The sequence below is a fragment of the Pholis gunnellus genome (genome assembly GCF_910591455.1).
Source record: "Pholis gunnellus genome assembly, chromosome: 18".
In the NCBI taxonomy this organism is placed as follows: domain Eukaryota; kingdom Metazoa; phylum Chordata; class Actinopteri; order Perciformes; family Pholidae; genus Pholis; species Pholis gunnellus.
Genome location: NC_136545.1, coordinates 11,908,752 through 11,929,814, shown reverse-complemented (window position 1 = coordinate 11,929,814; position 21,063 = coordinate 11,908,752). Strand labels below are relative to the sequence as shown.

Here is a 21,063-nt window from a genome sequence, read left to right as displayed (position 1 = left end):
GGCGAGCCGGAGTGTCGCTCGAACGGCAGAGGAGTCAAAAGCTGCCCTGAGCCCGAAGGAGACAAGACCAACTCCAAACAAAAGACAAGGCTCTGAGAGTAAGGCTGTGGTCTATACTGAGACTACAGCTATGGAGGAGCAGGGAAATGGGAAGAAATCAGATCTTGGTCGTAGCAAGTTAGGTCCTGACATTCAAACCGGGAGTCTAACCTCCTCATTCAATCCCAGTAATGAGGACTTTGTGGTGCTAGAGAAGGACGAGACGTGGGTGTCATCTGACGGGGACATCCCTTTTGGCAACAGGATCAAGACGGATAATCTTCATTCACCTATAAAAAGAAGAGTCGAGGAAGACGCTTCAGCTAGTGGCGTTAACCTTCCACAAGCTTCCAGGAATGCCCTTCAAGAAAAGGGTAATGAGAAGAAAAGCAGGAGGAGATCGGACACACTTCCAGTCGCGACTGACGGTGTGGAAGCGCATGCTGAGAGTTCACCCGAAGCCTGTTTTGAGAGGGAAATGGGTCAACATTTGGCTGAAGTGACAGGCAGCAGGTGTCTGCTAAAAGGAGTCGGTCATGTTGGAGCTGTCCATGCTGGGACAACTGGGAGAGGAAGAGCAGAGAGGGAGCGAAACATGAACGACCACGGCGAGGGGCAAGTGTCTAACATTAGCAAAGAGCACCTGTCGACACAAAACAACGGCGGCTTTGTGAAAAGATCAAGAAAGAGCAGTGAGGATTTAGAAGACATGCTCGATGAAGCAGGCCAGCTCATTAAACATGATCAAGAAAGCCACGGTTCAGAATTTGTTGCACAAAAAACACAAGTAGGAGCGGATCAGTCCCATCCGAGCCGGTTTGCTGGTGCTGTCTCTATGAGGGCTAAAGCAGGTGGTTTGTGTACCAAGAAAGAGGACAGCAGAGTGTTGCGCAAAGCAGCCGAGCCCCCTAGCTCTGAAACACCACCACGACATGACAGTCAATCACTTTCATTGGAACAGTGCAATTCAATCCCTCGTCCTCCTCTGCCAGAGGATGAAGGCTGTGATGGAAAGATACAGGTCGCGAGCTTAAAGAGGGAAAGCGAGCTTGTTTGCTTCTCTGCTGTCATCACCCCTCCACCTTTAACTCATCTGTTGCCTAAGAGAGACGCATCCATGCCGACGCAACTCGGTACGAGCATGGCGAAATCGCAAACGGCGCCAGACGCCTCGTGTGATTCTAGAGATGAATCCATGCCAAAAGAAAAGCCCAAAGTTAAAGGTCCACCTCCGCCTGTCCCCAAAAAACCTAAAAACCCGTTTCTAAAGCTCAAAACTGCACAATTAAAGTCTACTGCTGTGCAAAGAAGAGGCAAAGATCATCCGCGTTCTGAGGGGAGGGTCAAGAGGAGACACACTTTTGATTTCTACAAAGATCTTCCGAGCAACACCGCAGCTAATCAGGACATGTGCTCAATGTGGGACGAAAGGGGCCCTTACGTGGCGCCGACCAACATTCGGCGTCTGTCGGTTGACCTCAGCCCCTGGGAACAACATTCGCTCGGACGCATGGATGATCAGTACGGAGACATGGTCGACTTTGACTACTGCGTGCGTATGGGAAATCTGTCTCCAGAGGAAGAGCCGCAAAACTTGGACATGTTGCTGAGAAGAGAATTCCTGGAGAGACGATCCAGATTTAAAAGCTCGCCTCCTCCTGTAGTGGAAAAGCCCCCAAATCGGGTTGCGTCCACAGAGACTCTTCACATACCTGAGGTCGCATCATACAATGAAATCCGAAGATCAAAACCTGCTTATTCAGGGGAAAAAGACATTTTCCCTGAGCCCCGATCTGAAAGAGTCAGCAATGATGACTACGGTAACTGTGGTACGCGTAGAGACAACCGCAGTCGAGATAGGGATGCAGGAAACGGCAGTGAGGTGGGTTCGTACAAGCCCGTGGCGGAACTCATCAAAGAAACTAATCAAATGCAGAGACGTCAGCCCCGGGTCAAACCTGAAGGGGCCAAAGCTCCGGTTCGGGTGGCAGAGGAGGGTCCCAGTGTGAAAGTATCCCAAATGAAGAATGCTTTTGATGTCCCAAAGAAATCCAAAGAGAGACCAACAATGGAAGCTCAACAATGTCCAAAGAAAGGTAAAGACTTTGCAATGTCAATGTTGGAGACATTGGTTCTGTCTTTTTTTTTTTTTTTTTTGTTATAGTTTATCAAAGCATGTATACACACAAAGCACATGATGTGTGTTATATTAGGACGAGAGGGTACTTTCCAAACTGAATACCACAGACCGTCGTGAGAAAAACACTTCACGTTATATTTCATGGTACAACTTGACTTGAGGGACTGATGGTTTACTGTGAGTTAAAACACTTCTGTTTTTATATGAAGCCAATTAAAAACAAATTTGTCACACTAAGAATACATTTAATGGAAAGATTATATAATATATATGTATGTAGAGAATGTAGAAAAAAACATTTTGAAGATAAAATTGGATTTAAAGCGCCACGTCAATATTTCGAAACGTTATATTAACAATGGCTCCCCTCAACTCTCAGGAGATTTTTAGCCTCTATTAGCTCATCGTTTTGATTTTCCTTCAAATCAGCTGATGTATTCATGCTCTGCCAGTGATGTACTAACAAGATCCAAGTCTTGTTCCTGGATCCACAACATTTTAACTTTTAAGCCTAATTCGATCGAGAGTCTTGTTTTTCTTGTCGGGGTGGGAGAGTAATTCAATATGAAACAAAGCAAGGTTTCCCCAAACAACATTTTCACATGGTCTGAGCTGTGACTCAGTATCATTCACATGGTTATTAAGACAGAAAAAGAAATCCACATTTCCTCTCTCATCCTGCCGGTTAGTCAATCAGTTGACTAAATTAGTTCTTCCATCTATGACTTGGTTGCAGGGTTTTTAGTGCAGTTTGGATGTTCTCCCTGTGTTAACCTCGGATTCCTCCCACAGCCCAAATACAAGGCTCAGGGTGAAATGGAGACTCAGATTTACCCCTATAGGTGTAAAAGAGAGTATAAATGTGTTGTCTACCTTAATTATTCCTGTGGCAGTCTTGGAAACTGTCCATGTTGTTTCCCTGCCTTCTGCCGATGCTGACTGTGGAAGGCTCTAAACTCTCTGACCTTGTCGAAATAAGCAGGTAAAGAAAGAAGCAAAGGAATTAGTTTTCCTTCTACATCTCCCATTCATGATTTAAACAAGCTGTTACATTATTGTCCTCCTAAAATAAGTCAAATTGAATTACAAATAAACTTAGACATCAAAGGAAAGTGGTTCTGATTTTAGATTACATTACTCCATATTTAAAATGAACAGGGTGCGGGGAATGCACAGCCAAAATACTTCAAGAAGTGCCGGTTAAAAAAATCTAACTAAGGTAATAATCAGACAAAAGATCTACTCTGTATTAAAAGCTCCCGGCAATTTTGACTGCAACATTTCGATCTACCAGAGATCTTCGTCAGGCATTATCGACAAAGCAGAAGAAGCGATATAGAAACACAAACCCATTCATGAGTGATGAATGTGTTTGTGTCTTTGTGATGGCGATTCGATAATTACTCCATATTTACCCAGTAACTCAGAGCTGTTGAAGTATAAGTGCAGACCAACTCACAAGGTCATCCACATATCACCGGACAAAAGAGGTAAAAGTAAACTAGGAGTCTTTGGTTTGAAAAACAAAACAAAACAAAAAAATCCCAATTCAGGGTCCACATAATAGCCTTTTCTGGAACTTTTAGCTGCACATGGCTTTCTCAGTTGTCAGCTGTAAATTGTAGTGGAGGTCCATTTTAGGACTCATCTGTGGCGGCTTACAAACTAATTATGAAAGTTCTCCTTGACCTTGATAAAGACCAGGTGATGCGGCTGAAAGCCCTGGAAAAAAATGTAAGTGTCTCTTGAGTTGGGAATGTTGGAATTGTTTTGCAAAATTATTATTTCCAAGGTTAATAATGCTCGTCTCTCGTTCATTTTTACTTTTAGCAGACATATTCAGATTGACACTCGTTTTGATGATTTAGACTTTGGAAGGGCTAGATAATTAAATATATTTAGTTAGCATCAAAAACAGTAACAATTTTGAAAACCCCTGCAATTAAACAACCCTAAGGAGTGCAAATATGTTCTGTGAAAACATTAATAAAAGATGTAAAAAGATTCCCCTGAATATGTGATGTGTGGGTGCATTACAGACTATGGGGGTTTCTTTTATGTGTGCAGACTGGATGGGACTGGGGGGAGGGGAGGGACCATGATACAAACGATGCTGCTGCCAGTTAGAATCCACATTTTTGCATCGCTGAACAGAAATGCATTCATTCAGTAGGACTACTCAAATGACACAAGGAGGATGTAGCGAGGAACCCAGTTTTTTTTTCCTGCAGCCCCATCCCCATTCACAGCCTTAGGAAATCTTGTCATTTGCGCATGTGCCGTAGCCTCTCGTCAACGTACCCCCATTGAACTTAATAACGATGAGAGTAGACGATTGCTAGTCTTCCGCAGGTGAGGAGCGGACAGGAGATGCTCCATTTGTCAACCGGCATTTAGAAATACTCGTAGATTTAAAGCACGTTCCTCCGGGCCACATATTTGCAAGTCGGGAGTAGACGGACACTAGATCAACGTCCTGCAGGACAAGGGCGCGCCTAAATCACCAGACTCATGTGTTGTGATTGATTACCCCCGTGCTTACGAAAACCTTGCATAGAGTTAGGAGGTAAGGAAATCCTGAAAAAGTCTCTCTGCATTGTGTATTTTGCATGTGATCTGTCGGTCGGTGGCGGTGCAGCATCCATTTAACTCGCTGGATGGGTTTGAGAATGGGAGCAGCCCAAAAACGTTGGGTGGAAATATCTGCACTTGCGTCAGCTGGCTGTGGTCCACCGCAGCTAACAGCTAGCAGCTAGGCGGCTAGGCTAGCGAGCTAACTGATGAACGGTTCGGATGCAAAACACACTGACAGGCTACTGGAGTCCTCGTACACATATTGCACATTTTAGACTGTGCGGAGAGCTCTGTATGAGCACAATACAGGAGTAATATGGCTGCTTGTGTAATTATTTATTTTTTTAAATCACTCCCATCAGGTGTCCTCCCCCTTGTCTGTAACGTCTCTGAGCATCAGCGGCTGTTCAGACGGGACCAGCCGGCACAGCTGCCGAGGCAGGGCGGCGGAACACGGTCCACAATGGTCCTAGCCGGCTTTAGCGTCAAACTTTGCTTATAATACAATTTAATTAAATTAATCTAGTAGTTTCAATAGATCATATGCTTTATTTCGCTCTCAAGTGATAGTCACATCTGGAGCGTAACGTTACTCACCAAAATACAAACCTCCATACTCGATCCACCCCCTTGTCTCAGGGACGGTGTCGTTAGCGTAGCTAGCTTAACTTATCTAAAGCGTTCCCACAGCGTTAACGACTCCGGTTGAAATTACTGGCAAGAAAGTTTAAAAATCACAACAAAGCTGAGTCTCGTCGTCATGTTAATGTCTTATTTATAGCTACTTGTTTCAATGGGGAGGAGGGTACACACCGTGCTTTGTGTTCACATCAGCTAACGTTAGCTAGCAACCATTGTTTAACGTTAGCACAGTGTAGCTGTAGCATTGACTCATTTGCTATATTCAGCATAGACCTTCAAAAAAAAAAATCAACATGCCCGTATTTTAACAAGCTTAGGTTGAAGTGATGGAGATTGCATCTTTGGTTGTAGTCCACCCATTTAGTCCAAGACAGACAGTGGAATAGCAGACAGGGAGGCCAGACCCCTGCAGGGCTGCTGGTTACATTTGTATTAATGCCAGAGACATTCTTCTTCAGCTTAGACTCCTGGATAATAATATCGTAGGATTAGTCTGTAACTGCTGCAACAAGACCGTGTCCGCCAGCATGATGCTCAGTAATGTCCCGTGTCAGGTGGTGATATGGTGGCAAAGAGCAACACGCTGTGTGCATGCCATCAACTGGAGCAGCACATTTTAGTCAGATGCATATTTGGAGTAGCTGCTCTTCAGTGATATTGGCTGAGGGAACACGCTGTTCTGGTCTGCCGTAAACTGTGTCGTCCTCTGCTATCCAGGCTCATGTCTAGTAATCCACCTTGTATCGCAGGTGTGGGCGTAAACTAAGATTTTAAGACGATGCCATGTGATGTGACCTCACATTGGACTGTGACAAATGTGGCTGTTAACTTGGATTGAAGTTATATGTTTAAATACTTATTTGACTCCATAGTCGACACATTAACCACGTAAGAATCCTAAATCAACTCCATGTATGAAACATTAAGATGTAGCGTCAATCAATCACAATCACACCCCCTGTCCTCTGAGACGAGATCTAATCAGGCCAATAATTGAAAACCTGTGTGGATATATAATAGGTGTGTTTACAGACCATCATTTATAGAAATGAATCCTGACCGTGAGTTCCACAAATCAGAGGTATTATTTAAAGATGAGATTTGTTCAGTCCTTCGCAAAACTGCAAAGGGAAAAAAAAGCTAAAATTTAGCTGAGTAAGATTTTGGGACAAAGAGCCGTGATTCATCTTTTCCATTTTCAAAATCCATGACTGCGTGTGAAGAAGCAGGTGGTTCAGATAACTGGAGCCGGGATAACCGCTCAGCGTGTCTCTTCAGACTGGCAGCTTAATTACCGCCCTTACACACTATATTTTCCACATAGTTATGCAGCGAAGCATGCCACTAAAATCATGGAACATCTCCATCTTCCCCAAATCAAGTCTGAGGAGTATTTCCATCATGTTTGGTTTTCATGTTTTGGCTGCGGATTAGACCTGACCGTTCCCAAAGTTTTTCACAATGCCAACAATGGAATTTGCTGTGAAAACAATTGCCTAGTCCCGATGAATGACTTCCCTTGAAGCCGAAAGCATAAATGAGAGTAAAAGAAGAGACGGGAAGCTTAGTACGAGTACTGCACTGAGCAGCAATTTGATCATTAAATGCAGATTTTATTCTATGTTTAGAAAATACTTTGTTTCTGGGCAAAACACGCTCTTATCGCGCTCTCATTTCTCTTTAACAGATATGTTGCGGCGAGTTGTGCGACAGAGCAAGTTCCGCCATGTCTTTGGTCAGGCGGTGAGGAACGACCAGTGCTACGATGACATCCGCGTGTCCAGGGTCACATGGGACAGCTCCTTCTGTGCCGTCAACCCCAAATTTGTTGCCATCATCATAGACGCCAGTGGGGGCGGAGCCTTTCTTGTACTTCCTCTACAAAAGGTGAGTGGCGCCTTGCAACACCTTCTCATTTCCTTCAAGGGGTTTTAAAATTTTAACTGTCATTTACAGACAAGCTGCGAGGTCCAGGTTTGTATAAAGTGTTTTAAAAACTAGTTTAAATAGTCAGGCCTCGGGGGCTGGTGTATTTGGGGGGGTTTTTTGTTCCTCTGTGACATTTTCAAATCCTTCACATAGGGGCTTTAACTGTCAGTTAGGAATAAATCGCAGCATGTCACCGGCAACTGAAGACCAAAATTGGCCACAGACGTTGTAAAGCATACCCAGAGAGACGAAGGTTACGCCGTAACAGCACACTGTATCATAGGACATTCAGAGCATGTAGCAAATCAATCCTACAGGCTTCTCTGTCAGCAGACCTCCAGCACACTGCTGCTGTGACCCCGTCCGGTCGTTCCCCGAGGCTCATATCTATAGTAAAAACCCCAAAGATAATCAATGTTTGAATCTGCCCGGTAATAAAGGCATGTAATGCGTATCTGGTTACGGTTGGCTCATTGAACACATGATACTCGCAAAGGGGACGGGTGCTGCATTATTTTAGGCCACTGGGGTGAGGTCATAACAGTAAAAATGGGTTGACTTTGTCCTCCCTGTTGAAATGATTCTTTGGGATCATAACAAGCCCAGACGATCAAACGTATTCATGACGTTAAGCCGTCTGCTGATGTTGGTTCATTCAGGGAGGAGTTGCTGCTGAATCCTTGAGTTAAATATCAAACATTTAATACAAGTGTATTTTGTGAAAATGTACAATAATGAACCCCGGCTCTCTGTTTTTAGCCCAGCATGAGGACAGATGTGTGATGAAGTTGCAATGTGATGCTCATAAAAAGAGTCTCGCAATCATGCAAAGGACTGAACTCCACAGGATAGTTAAATTAGCCCCGTTGGTCATTTTCATATTCCTCTGACGGATATCAGCTTACAGGAGGATGCGGTCTCACACTCTCTGTAACACAGTTTGTCTTCTGTCTCACAGTCTGGCCGTATAGACAAGGTTTACCCGACAGTCTGTGGTCACACGGGCCCAGTGTTGGACATCGACTGGTGTCCTCATAATGACCACGTCATCGCTAGCGGCTCGGAGGACTGCACAGTGATGGTAAGGACACGGTTAATACGACAGGATCGCATGAACTCAGATTTATTATGTGTGTTTTAACAATGTAGCAAGTATAAATACTTGAATAAGCAATTGCATTACACTTTACCCACTGCATTGTTTATTTTTAGATCTAGCACATGCAAATGATGGGCCTGTTCTATTGTATTAATACACTGTAATCTAGTACCTTTTTGAAGCTGGTATGTAACTAACTGGTCTTGTTTTCGGACTCAGGTTTGGCAGATCCCTGAGAACGGGCTGGGGACTCCTCTCTCGGAGCCCGTGGTCGTGTTGGAGGGCCACTCTAAGAGGGTCGGCATCGTGTCTTGGCATCCCACCGCTCGCAACGTTCTCCTCAGCGCAGGTAACCTTTTGACCGAGGCCTTGTGGCACGCACCCCGCGCCCTCAGACTGAAATATCCGTCTCGGGCAATTGTCTGCCATTTGTCCACTGTGCACAGCTGAACTCCAAATCGGACCAATTACCTCACAGACGGCCTTCTCATCCTGTTGCTTTGTGTGATGTAAAGGGCTTGAAATAGCCTTGGAGCACAGAGGTGTGTGAGTGTGTAGTCATGCTGTGCTGCATGTGTCCATTTAAGGGTGTGACAACCAGATCGTCATTTGGAATGTGGGCACGGGACAGGCCATGATCAACCTGGAGGACATGCACCCTGATGTTATCTTTAGTGTCAGCTGGAGCCGCAATGGCAGCCTGCTCTGCACCGCCTGCAAGGACAAGAAGGTCCGTGTCATCGACCCCCGTAAAAAAAGGGTTGTTGCGGTAAGTGGAAACGCCGCGGGGATTTGGGGGGGCTTGGATGCTTCTCGTGTGAAATAACCTTTCCCAGAATCGCCCACCGAGCTGTTTACTCCAAAGCACCTACAAACACGGCAGTCCAGTCTGACACGTGTGTTTCTGTTTTTAGGAGAAGGACAAAGCCCACGAGGGAGCTCGGCCAATGAGAGCCATCTTTTTAGCAAACGGAAACATTTTCACCACTGGATTCAGCCGCATGAGCGAACGCCAGCTGGCTCTGTGGAAAATCGTACGTCACCGGAGTGAATCTCATTCTATCCGCAACACACTGATTCATCACATATACACTTCCTACCTGTTGTACAAGTTTCCATCAGTTTCTCCTGTGTTGCCTGAATGAGGATTGATCACATTTTCATTGTCATTACACTTTAGCTCCAGGTGGGGGCGTTAAATTCAAAGAGATTTCACTTCTCCAGATCTAATTAACAAGTCATTTTTTATTTATTAGCTGAGAATGATTCTTACTTGTTCATTATTGGCTATAGATGAGATTTGGTGCTGCTTACTTCTACTTATTTTTGTGTTTCCAGGAAAACATGGATGAGCCAATATGTGTTCAAGAGATGGACTCCAGTAATGGAGTTCTGCTGCCCTTCTATGACCCCGACACCAACGTAGTCTACCTGTGTGGGAAGGTGAGCAGAAGAAAGTTTTCGTTTCTTGTTTCTGATAATTTGATTCTCAATCTGACTTTGAGCTGTGACTGTGTGTGCTCAGGGTGACAGCAGCATTCGGTACTTTGAGATCACCGATGAGGCGCCGTTTGTTCACTACCTCAGCACCTTTTCCACCAAGGAGCCCCAGAGAGGCATGGGATACATGCCCAAAAGAGGCCTGGATGTCAACAAATGTGAAATTGCAAGGTATTACAGTGATTATGTCTGTTGGTTTGTGGAGCTAACGTACTGTATAACGTACATTATTTAATTTGTTTTACAGAATTTGTCTGAAAAATACCCACATTTTTAAGAAGAGCAAAATCAGCTTAAAACAATTTGATTTCAAGGATTTTCTCTTTATCCATTAATCTACAGATTTTTCTTAGTTAGTTGTTTGGTCTATAAAATGTCTCAATTTTCCAAGGCTCAATTAACATAATTAAATGTTGTATTTTGTGCAAAACCCCAAAAGATATTCAGTTTGGTATCATAGGAGGTTGTAAAAAAAGGCAAATGTTAACATTTTAGAATCTGGAACCAGAGAATTTGGGTTATTTTTCTATAATAAAAGATTCAGTTGTTGCTCATTAATATTCTGTAATTAATCAACTAATTGTTTCAGCTCGTGACGTCACCATAGTTTCATGTAAAAAAGTTAATTTGACTTTAATAGAAGAAAGAATAGGGACAAAGCTCATCTAAGTAAGTTCACCACTTATTTTCACACATTATTGATCTTTGTGTTTACTCATAGTTGAAATTATTTAAAGTAAACAGATCATTTAAACAAATCCATCATTTGCCTTACCAATGTATGAATTTAATTAATGGCTGAATATATTCCTTAGTTAAACTTTGTATTGCTACTCTTACTGTTTGAGTGTTTTTCTTGTTGCTGTAAACTGTTTTGCTGTGTATGATATTAATCACATATTATTAATCCTCTGTAGGTTTTACAAATTACACGAGAGGAAATGTGAACCAATCATCATGACCGTCCCACGTAAGGTATGTCTGTGTTTATATCAAGGAATGAACATGTTGTTCTTTCAGTGCTGCTTTATATGTCCTCCTCCTCCTCCTCCTCCTCATGACATGTCCTGTGTCCTCTCCACCAGTCGGACCTGTTCCAGGACGACCTGTATCCCGACACGGCCGGCCCCGATCCCGCCCTGGAGGGGGAGGAGTGGTTCGCCGGGAAGAACGGGGGCCCCATCCTGATCTCACTCAAAGATGGCTACGTCTCCACGAAGGCCCGCGATCTCAAAGTGATCAAGACGAACGTCCTGGAAACCAAGCCGGCCACAAAAGCAGAAAACATCTCGGCTGTCCAGAAGCACGCTTCTCCGCAGCGCACAGTCGTGAGTGTCAAACCTCCCAGTTATTGTTTCTTCAACTCTTCTTTTTGTGTACAACTAGATTCTTAAAACAGATTATTATTATTGTTACTGTTTCCTTTAATGGAAAGCAGTACCCTTTTCAAACTCACTCAGCATTTTTGTTGCTGACATCTGAACTCCCCCCTTCACAGTAATTATTATGGTTGGAACAATTCACAAAAGTTATGGATCAGCACATACTTTGGTGTTTGGGTCACGATTCAGTGGAACAGCAAGGGAAAATGTTAACAGCTAGAGGGCATCATTGCCTGTCAAATCCGTGCTTGTTTTGCCTGAAAATACGTTTTTTAGTCGGTAAGATACAGAAGTTATCCCCCACAAAAACCTTCTGTAAACACTGTAAATCTTTATTAGTCTTTTGGAAGCTAAATGAGACGACTAAAGAACTCGACTCAGCTAATTTTCTCTCCGTTTCTCACCAGAAAAAGGAGCAGAAAATAGAAGATAAACTGGAAGAGGTACTCCGAGAGTTCAAGTCACTCCGGGACCGTGTCATCCTCCAAGACCGTCGAATCGCCAGACTGGAAGACCAGGTCGCCAAGGTCGCCATGTAAGGTTGCGGCCCCACTTCCCGGGACCGTTGGTTGTTTTTAGGAATCGAATGGACGGGGTCGGCCACAGCCAAATTCTCAAGATCCGGCTTCTTTGAGCTGGGCTTCGTCCTGCGATGAGACCAAGCCCTACATTCCAAGATGAACTTATTTTTTTCCTCATCAAGTCTCCAGTTTCACACTTTGCCCCGACTCACAGAGAAAAGGAAGAACTCTCGCAGCTCATGTACACATTTGAAGAAAAGACATTTTTGTTGAAGGAAAAAGTCTTAACCATTTTTTTTGTTTTTGTTTTTTTTAATTGTGGTAAAACATTCTTATGTGAAGTTTGTACTTACTACTCAAAAATTGTATGTAGCATCAGTATTTCCATTGTTATTTTATGTGTTGCCAAATATGAATCGTGTGCCGTTTCATGCACTGCTTTTACATTTATTTTCTCTCCTGTTGTACATTCCAGTCACAACCTGCTAGGTTGATTTAGTCAAGCTGGATTTTTTTTTTTTTTAAAACAATAGCGGTTGAACATTTTTTTCCTCCCACCAGTTTGCTCATTGATAACCATCAGATTTATGAATGTGGAAGAATTCCTTTTTAAGCGTTTTGTTCCTGTTCTTCTGGGCTTGAAATGTAACATTGGGTTTTATTGGGGAGGGGAGGGGGGGGGGGTTGCATCTCTCTGGTGTAAATGTTGTGCAAATGTAGTGGTGCCTCTTGTCACTGTTAAGGGTCAAACTGAAGTCGCCCTCTCCAGTGCATATTTGGTGTTGGGGAAGGGACCACTCACCCAGCTTGTGATTCACTGAACCTCTAACAAACAGTTCTGTGCACATGAATAAAGAATTTACACATGAAAACCTCTATTTTCTTTTAATTTATTTATCTTCATTTGGCTTTTATCAATCGGTATCCCTGCAGGTTGAGTGTTGAGCTTATTGTGCGTCAGTGGGAGTTGATATTCTGTCACTAATTGTTTCAGCTCTAACCCAACATCAGTCCCCAAAGCCTTCAAACTTGTCAGGTGTTACTACTTTTCTTACCTGCCGTTGGTGCTAAAGTGCTCATGAGGTCATTCAATTGTTGATCGGATAACTGGCTCCTCTGCTGTGGCAACAATACATTCTTTAATTTTAGTGTGAAGTCTATTTCAGTTTTTATGAGATGTTCTCACAGCTTGTTGTTCAATTTATTTTACGCCTCTACGCCGGCGACAACTTTGGCCGGAGGCATCGTGTATCCAAGTTTTCCATCCGCACGTCCGTCCACCCTCATGAATGCGGTTTCAACATCACCGAATTTCTTCAAATTTGGCACAAACATCCACTTGGACTCGAGGATGATCTGATTTCATTTTGGTGGTCAAAGGTCATTGTGACCGTAAAAAAACATTTTGGGCCACAGCTTTAAGAGTTTAATGCTAATTATCCCAATTTCACACAAATGTCTTGTCGGATAAAAAGTTATGACATTTTGCACAGACATAGATGTAAACTGCAACTCTACTGGTTGGTGGAGGCATACAACCCAGAGGCGGTAACTGTAGTTATTCATTAAAGGAGCTGTATTAAACATTAATATAGCGGCAAACGGCTATCTATGTAAGACTATAATGGAGCAATGTCTACCTGAGCAGAAAGTCGCTCTCCCTCCGTTTGTTATCGGCGCTTCTCCTTGCTTTGTTGTCCGAGCAGGTCCAACCGCTCTGATTTTAGTGCAGGTTTGTGAGTGTGGTCCAATGTTTAGCTCACAGCCACCGCTCTGCGCTGCTCTCACATGGCGGTTACAGGCAAACACTGTTAGCTCTGTCAGCACTTCCGCCTTAGTTTGGGCTGTTAGCTGCTAGCTGCCAGCTCGCTGTCGACATGTTGAGAGCCGTTGTGAGGCAATCAAAGTGCTCCCACTCCCAGATGTTTTACCTTAATTTAAAAGAATGAGCTTAGCTAGGTCTAAAACGCTTTTCACCTCTCATCCAGGAATTTGATTATGAGGAAAATTGTTGAATGTACACATTTTTGTATGTCTTCACTTTTGTCATATTTAAAGGCACTGTGTTAAATATAGACATATTTTCCTGAAGATAAAACTGCACTTCAGGTCCCCACATTACCAGAAACTATGAGGACATCACTTCTGTAACTTTATTAATAGCTACTGTCTCGTGTATAATCTATTCTCCTTCACGTGTATTGTGTACTATTTTAATCAAAAGACCAGCAAACTTAGTTTATCTTCATGTCACATTTGTATAAACTTCTAAAGTTTTTTTTTCTTTTTTTTTTTTTTAAACCACATCTTCCTTTGACTCAGCAGTACAGGAAGTGACAGCTACTATTTCCACACAAGTCAAATTTCCGTTTTGTTACAGGGTAGGTTTGAGTCCAAGCCTTTATTTATTTCAAATCCATTGAATATATGGACTTAGCGTATTTATTCCTGCATGTGTTACACTTGACATAATCCCCGTCATGTAGCTGATCCTGTCACTGGTCCACTATCAGTGCCTTGAAGTTCCTGCAGAGCTAATGCCTTTTACCCACATGACATGAAGCTGTAATCATAGTGATCAGTATAGTTGACATGTGAGAAACAGAACTGAGCACTTCCTGCTACTTCTATATAAAGTAGTGATCAGATCATCAGAGCAAACATCTCCATAACTTTCCATCAGAAGGGTAAGACATATTTAATCTTCTGCTAATGATTAAAAGATCTTAAAACGGTAGCTGAGCGATTGTAGAGCAATAAAAAGAAGCTTCTGATCATTTTTACTTCCTCGTTGATGCAAGACTAAAGCTGTGTGTTTGTTTCTAAGGGAAGTGTCTGTCTATGGATTTTCAGTTTTTAAAAAAAATGTGTGTGTGAACATTTCCTGTTTCTTCTAAGCAGTGATACAGAAAGCGTGTCAGAGCTCGGAGGATGTTCTCCCAGAGAGGCTGAAATGAGCTGAACTTCTATCAGATTTTATTCTCTCATCTACGTGCTTTACCAGCAGCAAGGTAAGACGCCGACCCGGTTTCTCTGAGGACACATTTGAAATCTTTGCTCTGGATAGACATGTTTCTGCATTTGTGATCTAGCGTTTCCTTTCATGTAAGGGACTTGGATAAAGTTTAGTAAGTATTCTCTTAAAATGTTATCTTCTATTAGCATTTTCTCACAAAGGAGGTTGATTTATCCACGTTGTTTACTTCATACATTAAATGTATACTTAACTTTAAGACATTTCAGAAGTTTCAGAAAATCTGATGTTGTCCCCTTTGGCTACAGGTTACTTTTTCATAAAAAGACAACTTTAAATGTGGATTCTGATTGTATAGATTGTGTTAAAGAAAGATTCAGATGTACTCTTAAATGCAGTAGTTCTGTTTGTCCTGTAAAAAAAAATGTAGCAATGGGTGTGGTGAAAGACACATGACCGTTTCATCATAAGCTGTCACTAGCAGACATATTGTTTTTATCCCCATGTGTGTGTCTTTTTACTATAACTGTTTAATAGATTTCTTAACCAAACTCTTGCATTGCATCTTTTCTGTAATTTCAGAAACAACAATGATGGCACTCAGCGTGAAGACGTACCTGGCTCTGCTGTGGGGAATATCTGTTTTGTATGCTGTGGAGTCTGACATGAGCGCTTCCAACACAGGAACCAGCAGCATGAACTCAACTGCTGAACCTCACAAACCTGCAGAGATTAGTGTCGCTTCAACACCAGAGACAACGGAAGAGGCGACCGCCGCTTACAGAGGCGACAGCGCAATCAACACCACTTCTGATTTGGTTGCAATGAACACCGTCGCAGCAACTACAAGCAGAACAGAGCCACGGTTGCTTCATGCCTCCACAGCAGTGATCACAACTGCAGGTGCAGCACATCCTTCCCACAGCACGATGATCTTAGAGACGACTGCAAACCCTACAGGGGATCAGATACATCAACAATCACCCACCACTTCCACTGCCATGGCTGCTCCTGCAACAACTTCTGCAGCAGCTTCTGTAGCAACAGTGGCTGCGTCTTCGCAGCAGCCTTCGTCCACCGCTAAGCCTGAAGTTACATCCAAGTTATCTCCCATCACCTCTCCTGAAACGTTTCCGGCTACAGTCTTCAACCGGACCCTCAGCGGTACCTCGGCTTCAGCTACAACCGCAATGACAGCTAGCCGCACCTCTGAGGCAGCACCTGTGTTTGATCCCACAGTGAGTGAAACATTCACCACCAGCACTGCGCTTTTGTCGACGCCTAAGCTCGTTTCTGTGACTAAAACCCCAAACTCCACATCACAGTTTCCTGACACAGCAGGGTTGAGCTCTACCACGGAGTCCCCAACCATCTCATTCTCAACTGAATCTCCTACCACCGCCAAAGCCTCCACCGCCAAAGTCTCCACCGCCAAAGCCTCCACCCCCAATGTCTCCACAGCCAAAGCCTCCACCCCCAGTGTCTCCACCCCCAATGTCTCCCCCACCAATGTCTCCACCACCAATGTCTCCACCAGTCCTGCAGGAATCCTGATCCCTCGTGTTCCCAAGAAGTTGCCGGTCCTAACCACCAAATCAACTCCGGTAACTACAACAGCACCTTGTGAAGTCTCAAAGAGCCCATCCAGCACCGAGGTGCAACCCTGCTCCACCCGGCGCCTGGCGAAGCACTGCCTCATCGCCATCGCCTCCCTGGCTGCTTTGGCCACCGTCTTCATGATCTCTACCATCATCCTCTGCATCAAGCTGTCCACAAGGAAGTACAAGCTCAAAAAAACTCAGCCGGCAACAGAGATGATGTGCATCTCGTCCCTGCTGCCTGAGAGGAATATCACCTACTCAAGACAACGCAATGCAGTCCCTAACGGAGTGCTGGTGATCCACGGTGATGCAGACAGCGATGAAGACGGAGGAGATAACCTCACTCTCAGCAGCTTCCTTCCAGAAAATGACCGCTATGTTTAAATGGAATTACTATTATTGTCTGCAGACCTGTCTGTCAGTGAAGTGGAAACAGTTGCTGTTTGAATAAACTCGTGCTTCCCGTATGAAGTTTGTGGTTTGGCTTCGCTGCACAAGCCATTGCTGTGGAGGAAGAGACGTAGATCCACAAACACAAACCAAAACAGTACTGTTCATGAACCAATAATGTATCTGGTGTTTGGTGAGGTCAGGTCAGGTCAGGTCATCAAATGTGTATTTTGGAAAAGAGTTGAGACTTTTTGCGTAATTCTACACTTGCCTTCCACAAGAGTCAAAGTCAGGATGAAGAGAGGGATCAAAGAATTTTTTTGAACATCCTGAGCTGAGTTGTGATGGTATTTCACTTAGCGACGGGAGACAGGAAGGCTTGTTTTGTCAAGGGATTAGTGTTCCTCGCAGACACTGCTCAGTTTACACGTGGTGTCCTGGTAGCACTGTGGCTTCATTGTATGAGCGTTCTCATTTGAATAATGTTAAACTGTATGTGACTCTGTTTATGTAGGCATTTAGATGCAGCTTCTGTATTGTGATAATTTATTAAACCAATTTGTCTTATTTAACGGTTTGTTACACTTTATTTTACAAATCTGTCATCGCCTAATCTTTTCTATTTTACTAATTTTAGATGGAGGCGAAGTTCAGAGACCGAAAGAGTCTTGGTCACACTATCTTTGCATTTAATTGGAATTGATTAATATCATGATTATTTGACATTACGGACCAGTAAAAGGTTATCAAAGTTTTCCTTTCTTCAAACGGATGGCGGTTCACTTTGAGTTTCAAAATAAGAACTAGTTATTCAAATAAATGTTATGCTGGAAACACAAGAGCTCATGCGAAAATCAGTGAAACACAAAACAGCTCTGTTCCTATTTTGCGAAAGGTGTTCAATGTCCGTATGTGTCTCTAAATGGTAAACAGTCACAATACAACTGAGCACTCTGTGGACTAAGTCAGTTCCCTTATTTATGACAGGCTTTATAAAAGGCTTTTCTTCTACGCAGGACTGGATTTCATATTCACTTCCCTTCCCGTGAAAAGAAAACAGAGCCCTGAATGCTTATTAGGGCTTTTTGTTTCTCCACGTCGAGTTATGTGCAACTGAAACAGACACTGGTGACTATCAACAGAGCTGAGACAAATGTAAACCTGGAGAAGCAGCACCTCATTTCATTCTCCTGATGACCATATAAAGTTAGACTTGTCTTGACTGATCACAAACACAGTAGAGTTGCCAAAAATGCATTTGCGCTTATAAAAAAAATCACTTGTAGGGCTCACTCGTACTCCTTCACACTCTCTCCCTAAAGTGGTCACACACGCCGTGTGAGTTTAATTGCTTGCCCGTGGAGTGAAATTCCCCCTCTTGACTGTTACGGGTGTTCTGTCTGCACAGGAAACATTAACCTCTTCCTGCATTAGCTGGTCATTCTTACAAGCTGCTACTCTCTGACTCTTTTTGTCCCAGCAGGCCTGCTGTTAGTCATCAGTGTCAGAGGCTGAGGTTAACGAAAAGGCCAGACTGTCAATCGGAGGCTCTTTCTGCAGAAATCATGGAGAGCTATTTCAAAAGAGAACAGATGTTGCAGATGATGATGTTTCAGGGTTTGCTTGTGATGTTTTATTGTCATAAAGTTGTTTTAGTTCATTCCACCGGTGTTGTTTTAGCCTTGCATAACTATTTAACCACACAGGAGATTGGAGGAGAAGGTCCCTGCCCCCACAGCACGTTACAGACTTCTACCTAACGAGAACAATCTGTGTGCAGGCCGGAGAGCCCAGACAGTCTGTAGGAAGCTGAGGGGGGAGGAGAACAGTGGAGAGGCAGAAGGAGGGATTTGTCCTCATGGTGAACAAAATGTGTTGCACTATCCAGAGCGACCTCCAGCCTGAAATCTGAAACTGCAGAAGTAGTGTGGCTCACAGAGCATTTGCAACTCTCTGCTGTGCGCTCTCTCGCTCTCTCATTTCACTTTCGCCAGACTGGTTTCACACATCCTCCATCAGAGAAAACTTCAACAGAGATACTTCTTCTGCCGCAGTGGATGGTGAGTAAAATGTTTTGACATTTCAGAGTTTTTTTCTTTGGATGTTGCTCACTCTTTGGGCATTTTGGGGTTTCTTGATGTTAGTTCACATGTCGATTTGAAGCGGCTGATGTGACAGCATCATGACGCCTTCAGAGCAGCATCCAGCCTGAGGAAGTAGCCTATAACCATGACAACTAAAAAGTTAGTTTTAGACATCCCAGTGGACCGAAGACAGAATCTAGGTCATAGTACTTTTTTCCATTTTTGTAGTTTAAAAAAAATCGATCGAGTGAAGATAAATTCCATGTGTGTGCATATGACCATGGCGTTATGTGCACATGTGCACAGGCATGTCCATGTATATTTGGTCTGGGGGTGAGTGAGTGTGATTAATTCTAAAAAAAACAAAGATCTTCCCAACCCCCTTTTTTCCAGATGAGAGCAGAGGCTCATGTTGCCCATCTTGCACACAGATGGAGCAGAATAAGAATAAAAGTGTGAGAGCTGCGGCCAGTTGACACACAGACTGAGCAGTGAGCTGATTGGGATCCAAATAAATAACTAAAGCATGTGTTAAAGGGCCAGATCACCCAAATTTAAACATGTACAGTATAAAACACTGGCGGTTTGATGCAGTTCATGGAAGTTTTCACCCAATGGCTCATTGCTTCTCAACATAATTGTGGCACATAACTGTCTTCACACTGACATTTCATCGTTTACAGATCCTGAGGGGAAACCATGCTACCGATGGGCCTTCATCTGATTGGTCTGTGTGTGGTGTTTTGCATCAGCAGCAGCTTGGCCACACCGCTACCTTTTTACAGTATTCTAGAAGGAAGTACAGATGAGGAAGATCTCAGCATCTTAACTTCCTCTCCGCCCACCAGCAACCTTTCCTCTGAATACCAAACCACACCTGTTGGCCCCACCCATGTGGAAACTGACTTTCTGAACCGAGTTGTGGACTTTCTGGAGGAGAACATGCTCCTTATCCTTGTTGCAGGCTCTTTCATCCTTCTCGTCTTCCTTCTTATCTGTGGGGCAATTATCATGAGCCGCAGGCGCAAAGTGAATGCCTACTACCCTTCCTCTTTCCCCTCAAAAATGTACGTGGACCACAGTGACAAAACCGGAGGTGCTAAACTCTTTAAGGAAGTGCCAGAAAAAGCCGTTCCCGAGCAGGAAAGTGAGCCGGTGGACTCTCACAAGCAGCTGCAGGCAGACATTATGAGGGCAGCCAAGAGGCTGCGCACCCCAAATAAATGTGTTGATGCTGCAGAGGGAAGTGATCCCAGTCAGAAAGTAGCAGACCACAGTCCTGAGGACAGCTCTCATCCAGATGGCAGCATCCTGGACCAGCAGCTACCAAGTCTCCCTCAGGAAAAGGATCTGTGTGGGCTTCCTGACAGTGAAGCAGCTGCAGCTGTAGCAGCAGCAGCAGGAGGAGGAGGAAGCCTTGAGCTCAATCCTCCAGAGGAAGATGATTCACGGGAACCTTTAACTGGCAGGAGCCTGCGGCCGTCCTCTCTGCATATTCACAATGACTCTGCTACACTTCAGCTGATCGCGGGAGACAAAACTGCATTCTAACTATTCTGAACACTGTTATTTTTTTAATGCTTTGAATCCATGTGTAGCAATTTGTCCAGCAAACCTTGTCAAAGATGTATCAAGAGAAATGCAGAAAGCTTGCTAAATTCCAATCCTGGGAGGTTTTTGTTTGTGGATATTCAATGCAGGGAAATGCATGCAGCTGTTGCTTCGCTTTGACTTTCATACCATATTATAAACATGCCTCAAGTAACTTCATTAACAGCTGGTATAAAACATTTTTGTATGTTTAAGTACATCTTGCTCAGTGTGCATCTAAACAGCAACTTTGCTTTGGATCAGTATTTGCACGGTTAAGATTAGTAAAAGTATAGAAAACCACAGACTGAGAAGAGTTTTAGTTTCAGAATTCTTTTATTGCATACCATCAATCAAGTATTACTAAATACTCATAAATTACACTTAAAACCAGTGGACCCTTTCATCGTTTCAAGCCACTTTGTTTCATTGCATATCAAAAGTTCAGTGCTCAGGGTGCAGATAGGATACGGCCTTTAGCTTTAATCCCCGTCTCCGTCACACCACTCAAACTAAACACTCCCCAAGCACAAAATCTTAAAATATAACACAATCTCAAAAATAAGGCTCACCTTTGTACCGACAGCCCAAACAGTGT

The 21,063-nt window shown here is 43.6% G+C and overlaps 3 protein-coding genes across 3 annotated transcripts; all 3 read left to right on the top strand.

Moving 5' to 3' along the window:
* The first annotated feature begins 66 nt into the window (after positions 1-66).
* coro1cb (coronin, actin binding protein, 1Cb) lies at positions 67-12,470 on the top strand. Its single transcript, XM_079178545.1, has 11 exons — positions 67-2,135; positions 7,083-7,282; positions 8,283-8,405; positions 8,643-8,772; positions 9,011-9,192; positions 9,338-9,457; positions 9,762-9,866; positions 9,949-10,094; positions 10,841-10,898; positions 11,009-11,251; positions 11,713-12,470. The coding sequence occupies exons 1-11, from the start codon at positions 131-133 to the stop codon at positions 11,842-11,844; spliced, it is 3,444 nt and encodes a 1,147-aa protein (XP_079034671.1). The 5' UTR covers positions 67-130; the 3' UTR covers positions 11,845-12,470.
* Positions 12,471-14,754: 2,284 nt separating this feature from the next.
* Positions 14,755-17,351, top strand: LOC306710880 (uncharacterized protein). Its single transcript, XM_079179593.1, has 2 exons — positions 14,755-14,837; positions 15,383-17,351. Exon 2 carries the CDS (start codon positions 15,391-15,393, stop codon positions 16,783-16,785), a length of 1,395 nt encoding a protein of 464 aa, XP_079035719.1. The 5' UTR covers positions 14,755-14,837; positions 15,383-15,390; the 3' UTR covers positions 16,786-17,351.
* A 1,257-nt stretch (positions 17,352-18,608) lies between these two features.
* Positions 18,609-20,580, top strand: tmem119b (transmembrane protein 119b). Its single transcript, XM_079179445.1, has 2 exons — positions 18,609-18,851; positions 19,559-20,580. Exon 2 carries the CDS (start codon positions 19,575-19,577, stop codon positions 20,424-20,426), a length of 852 nt encoding a protein of 283 aa, XP_079035571.1. The 5' UTR covers positions 18,609-18,851; positions 19,559-19,574; the 3' UTR covers positions 20,427-20,580.
* Positions 20,581-21,063: the final 483 nt, after the last annotated feature.

Coding starts and splice junctions, on each gene's coding strand:
- coro1cb (XM_079178545.1), top strand. CDS start 131: ATGGAGGAGCAGGGAAATGGGAAGAAATCAGATCTTGGTCGTAGCAAG. Junction 8,406..8,642: donor CGGAGGACTGCACAGTGATG/GTAAGGACACGG, acceptor TTTCGGACTCAG/GTTTGGCAGATCCCTGAGAA. Junction 9,193..9,337: donor GTAAAAAAAGGGTTGTTGCG/GTAAGTGGAAAC, acceptor TTCTGTTTTTAG/GAGAAGGACAAAGCCCACGA.
- LOC306710880 (XM_079179593.1), top strand. CDS start 15,391: ATGATGGCACTCAGCGTGAAGACGTACCTGGCTCTGCTGTGGGGAATA.
- tmem119b (XM_079179445.1), top strand. CDS start 19,575: ATGCTACCGATGGGCCTTCATCTGATTGGTCTGTGTGTGGTGTTTTGC.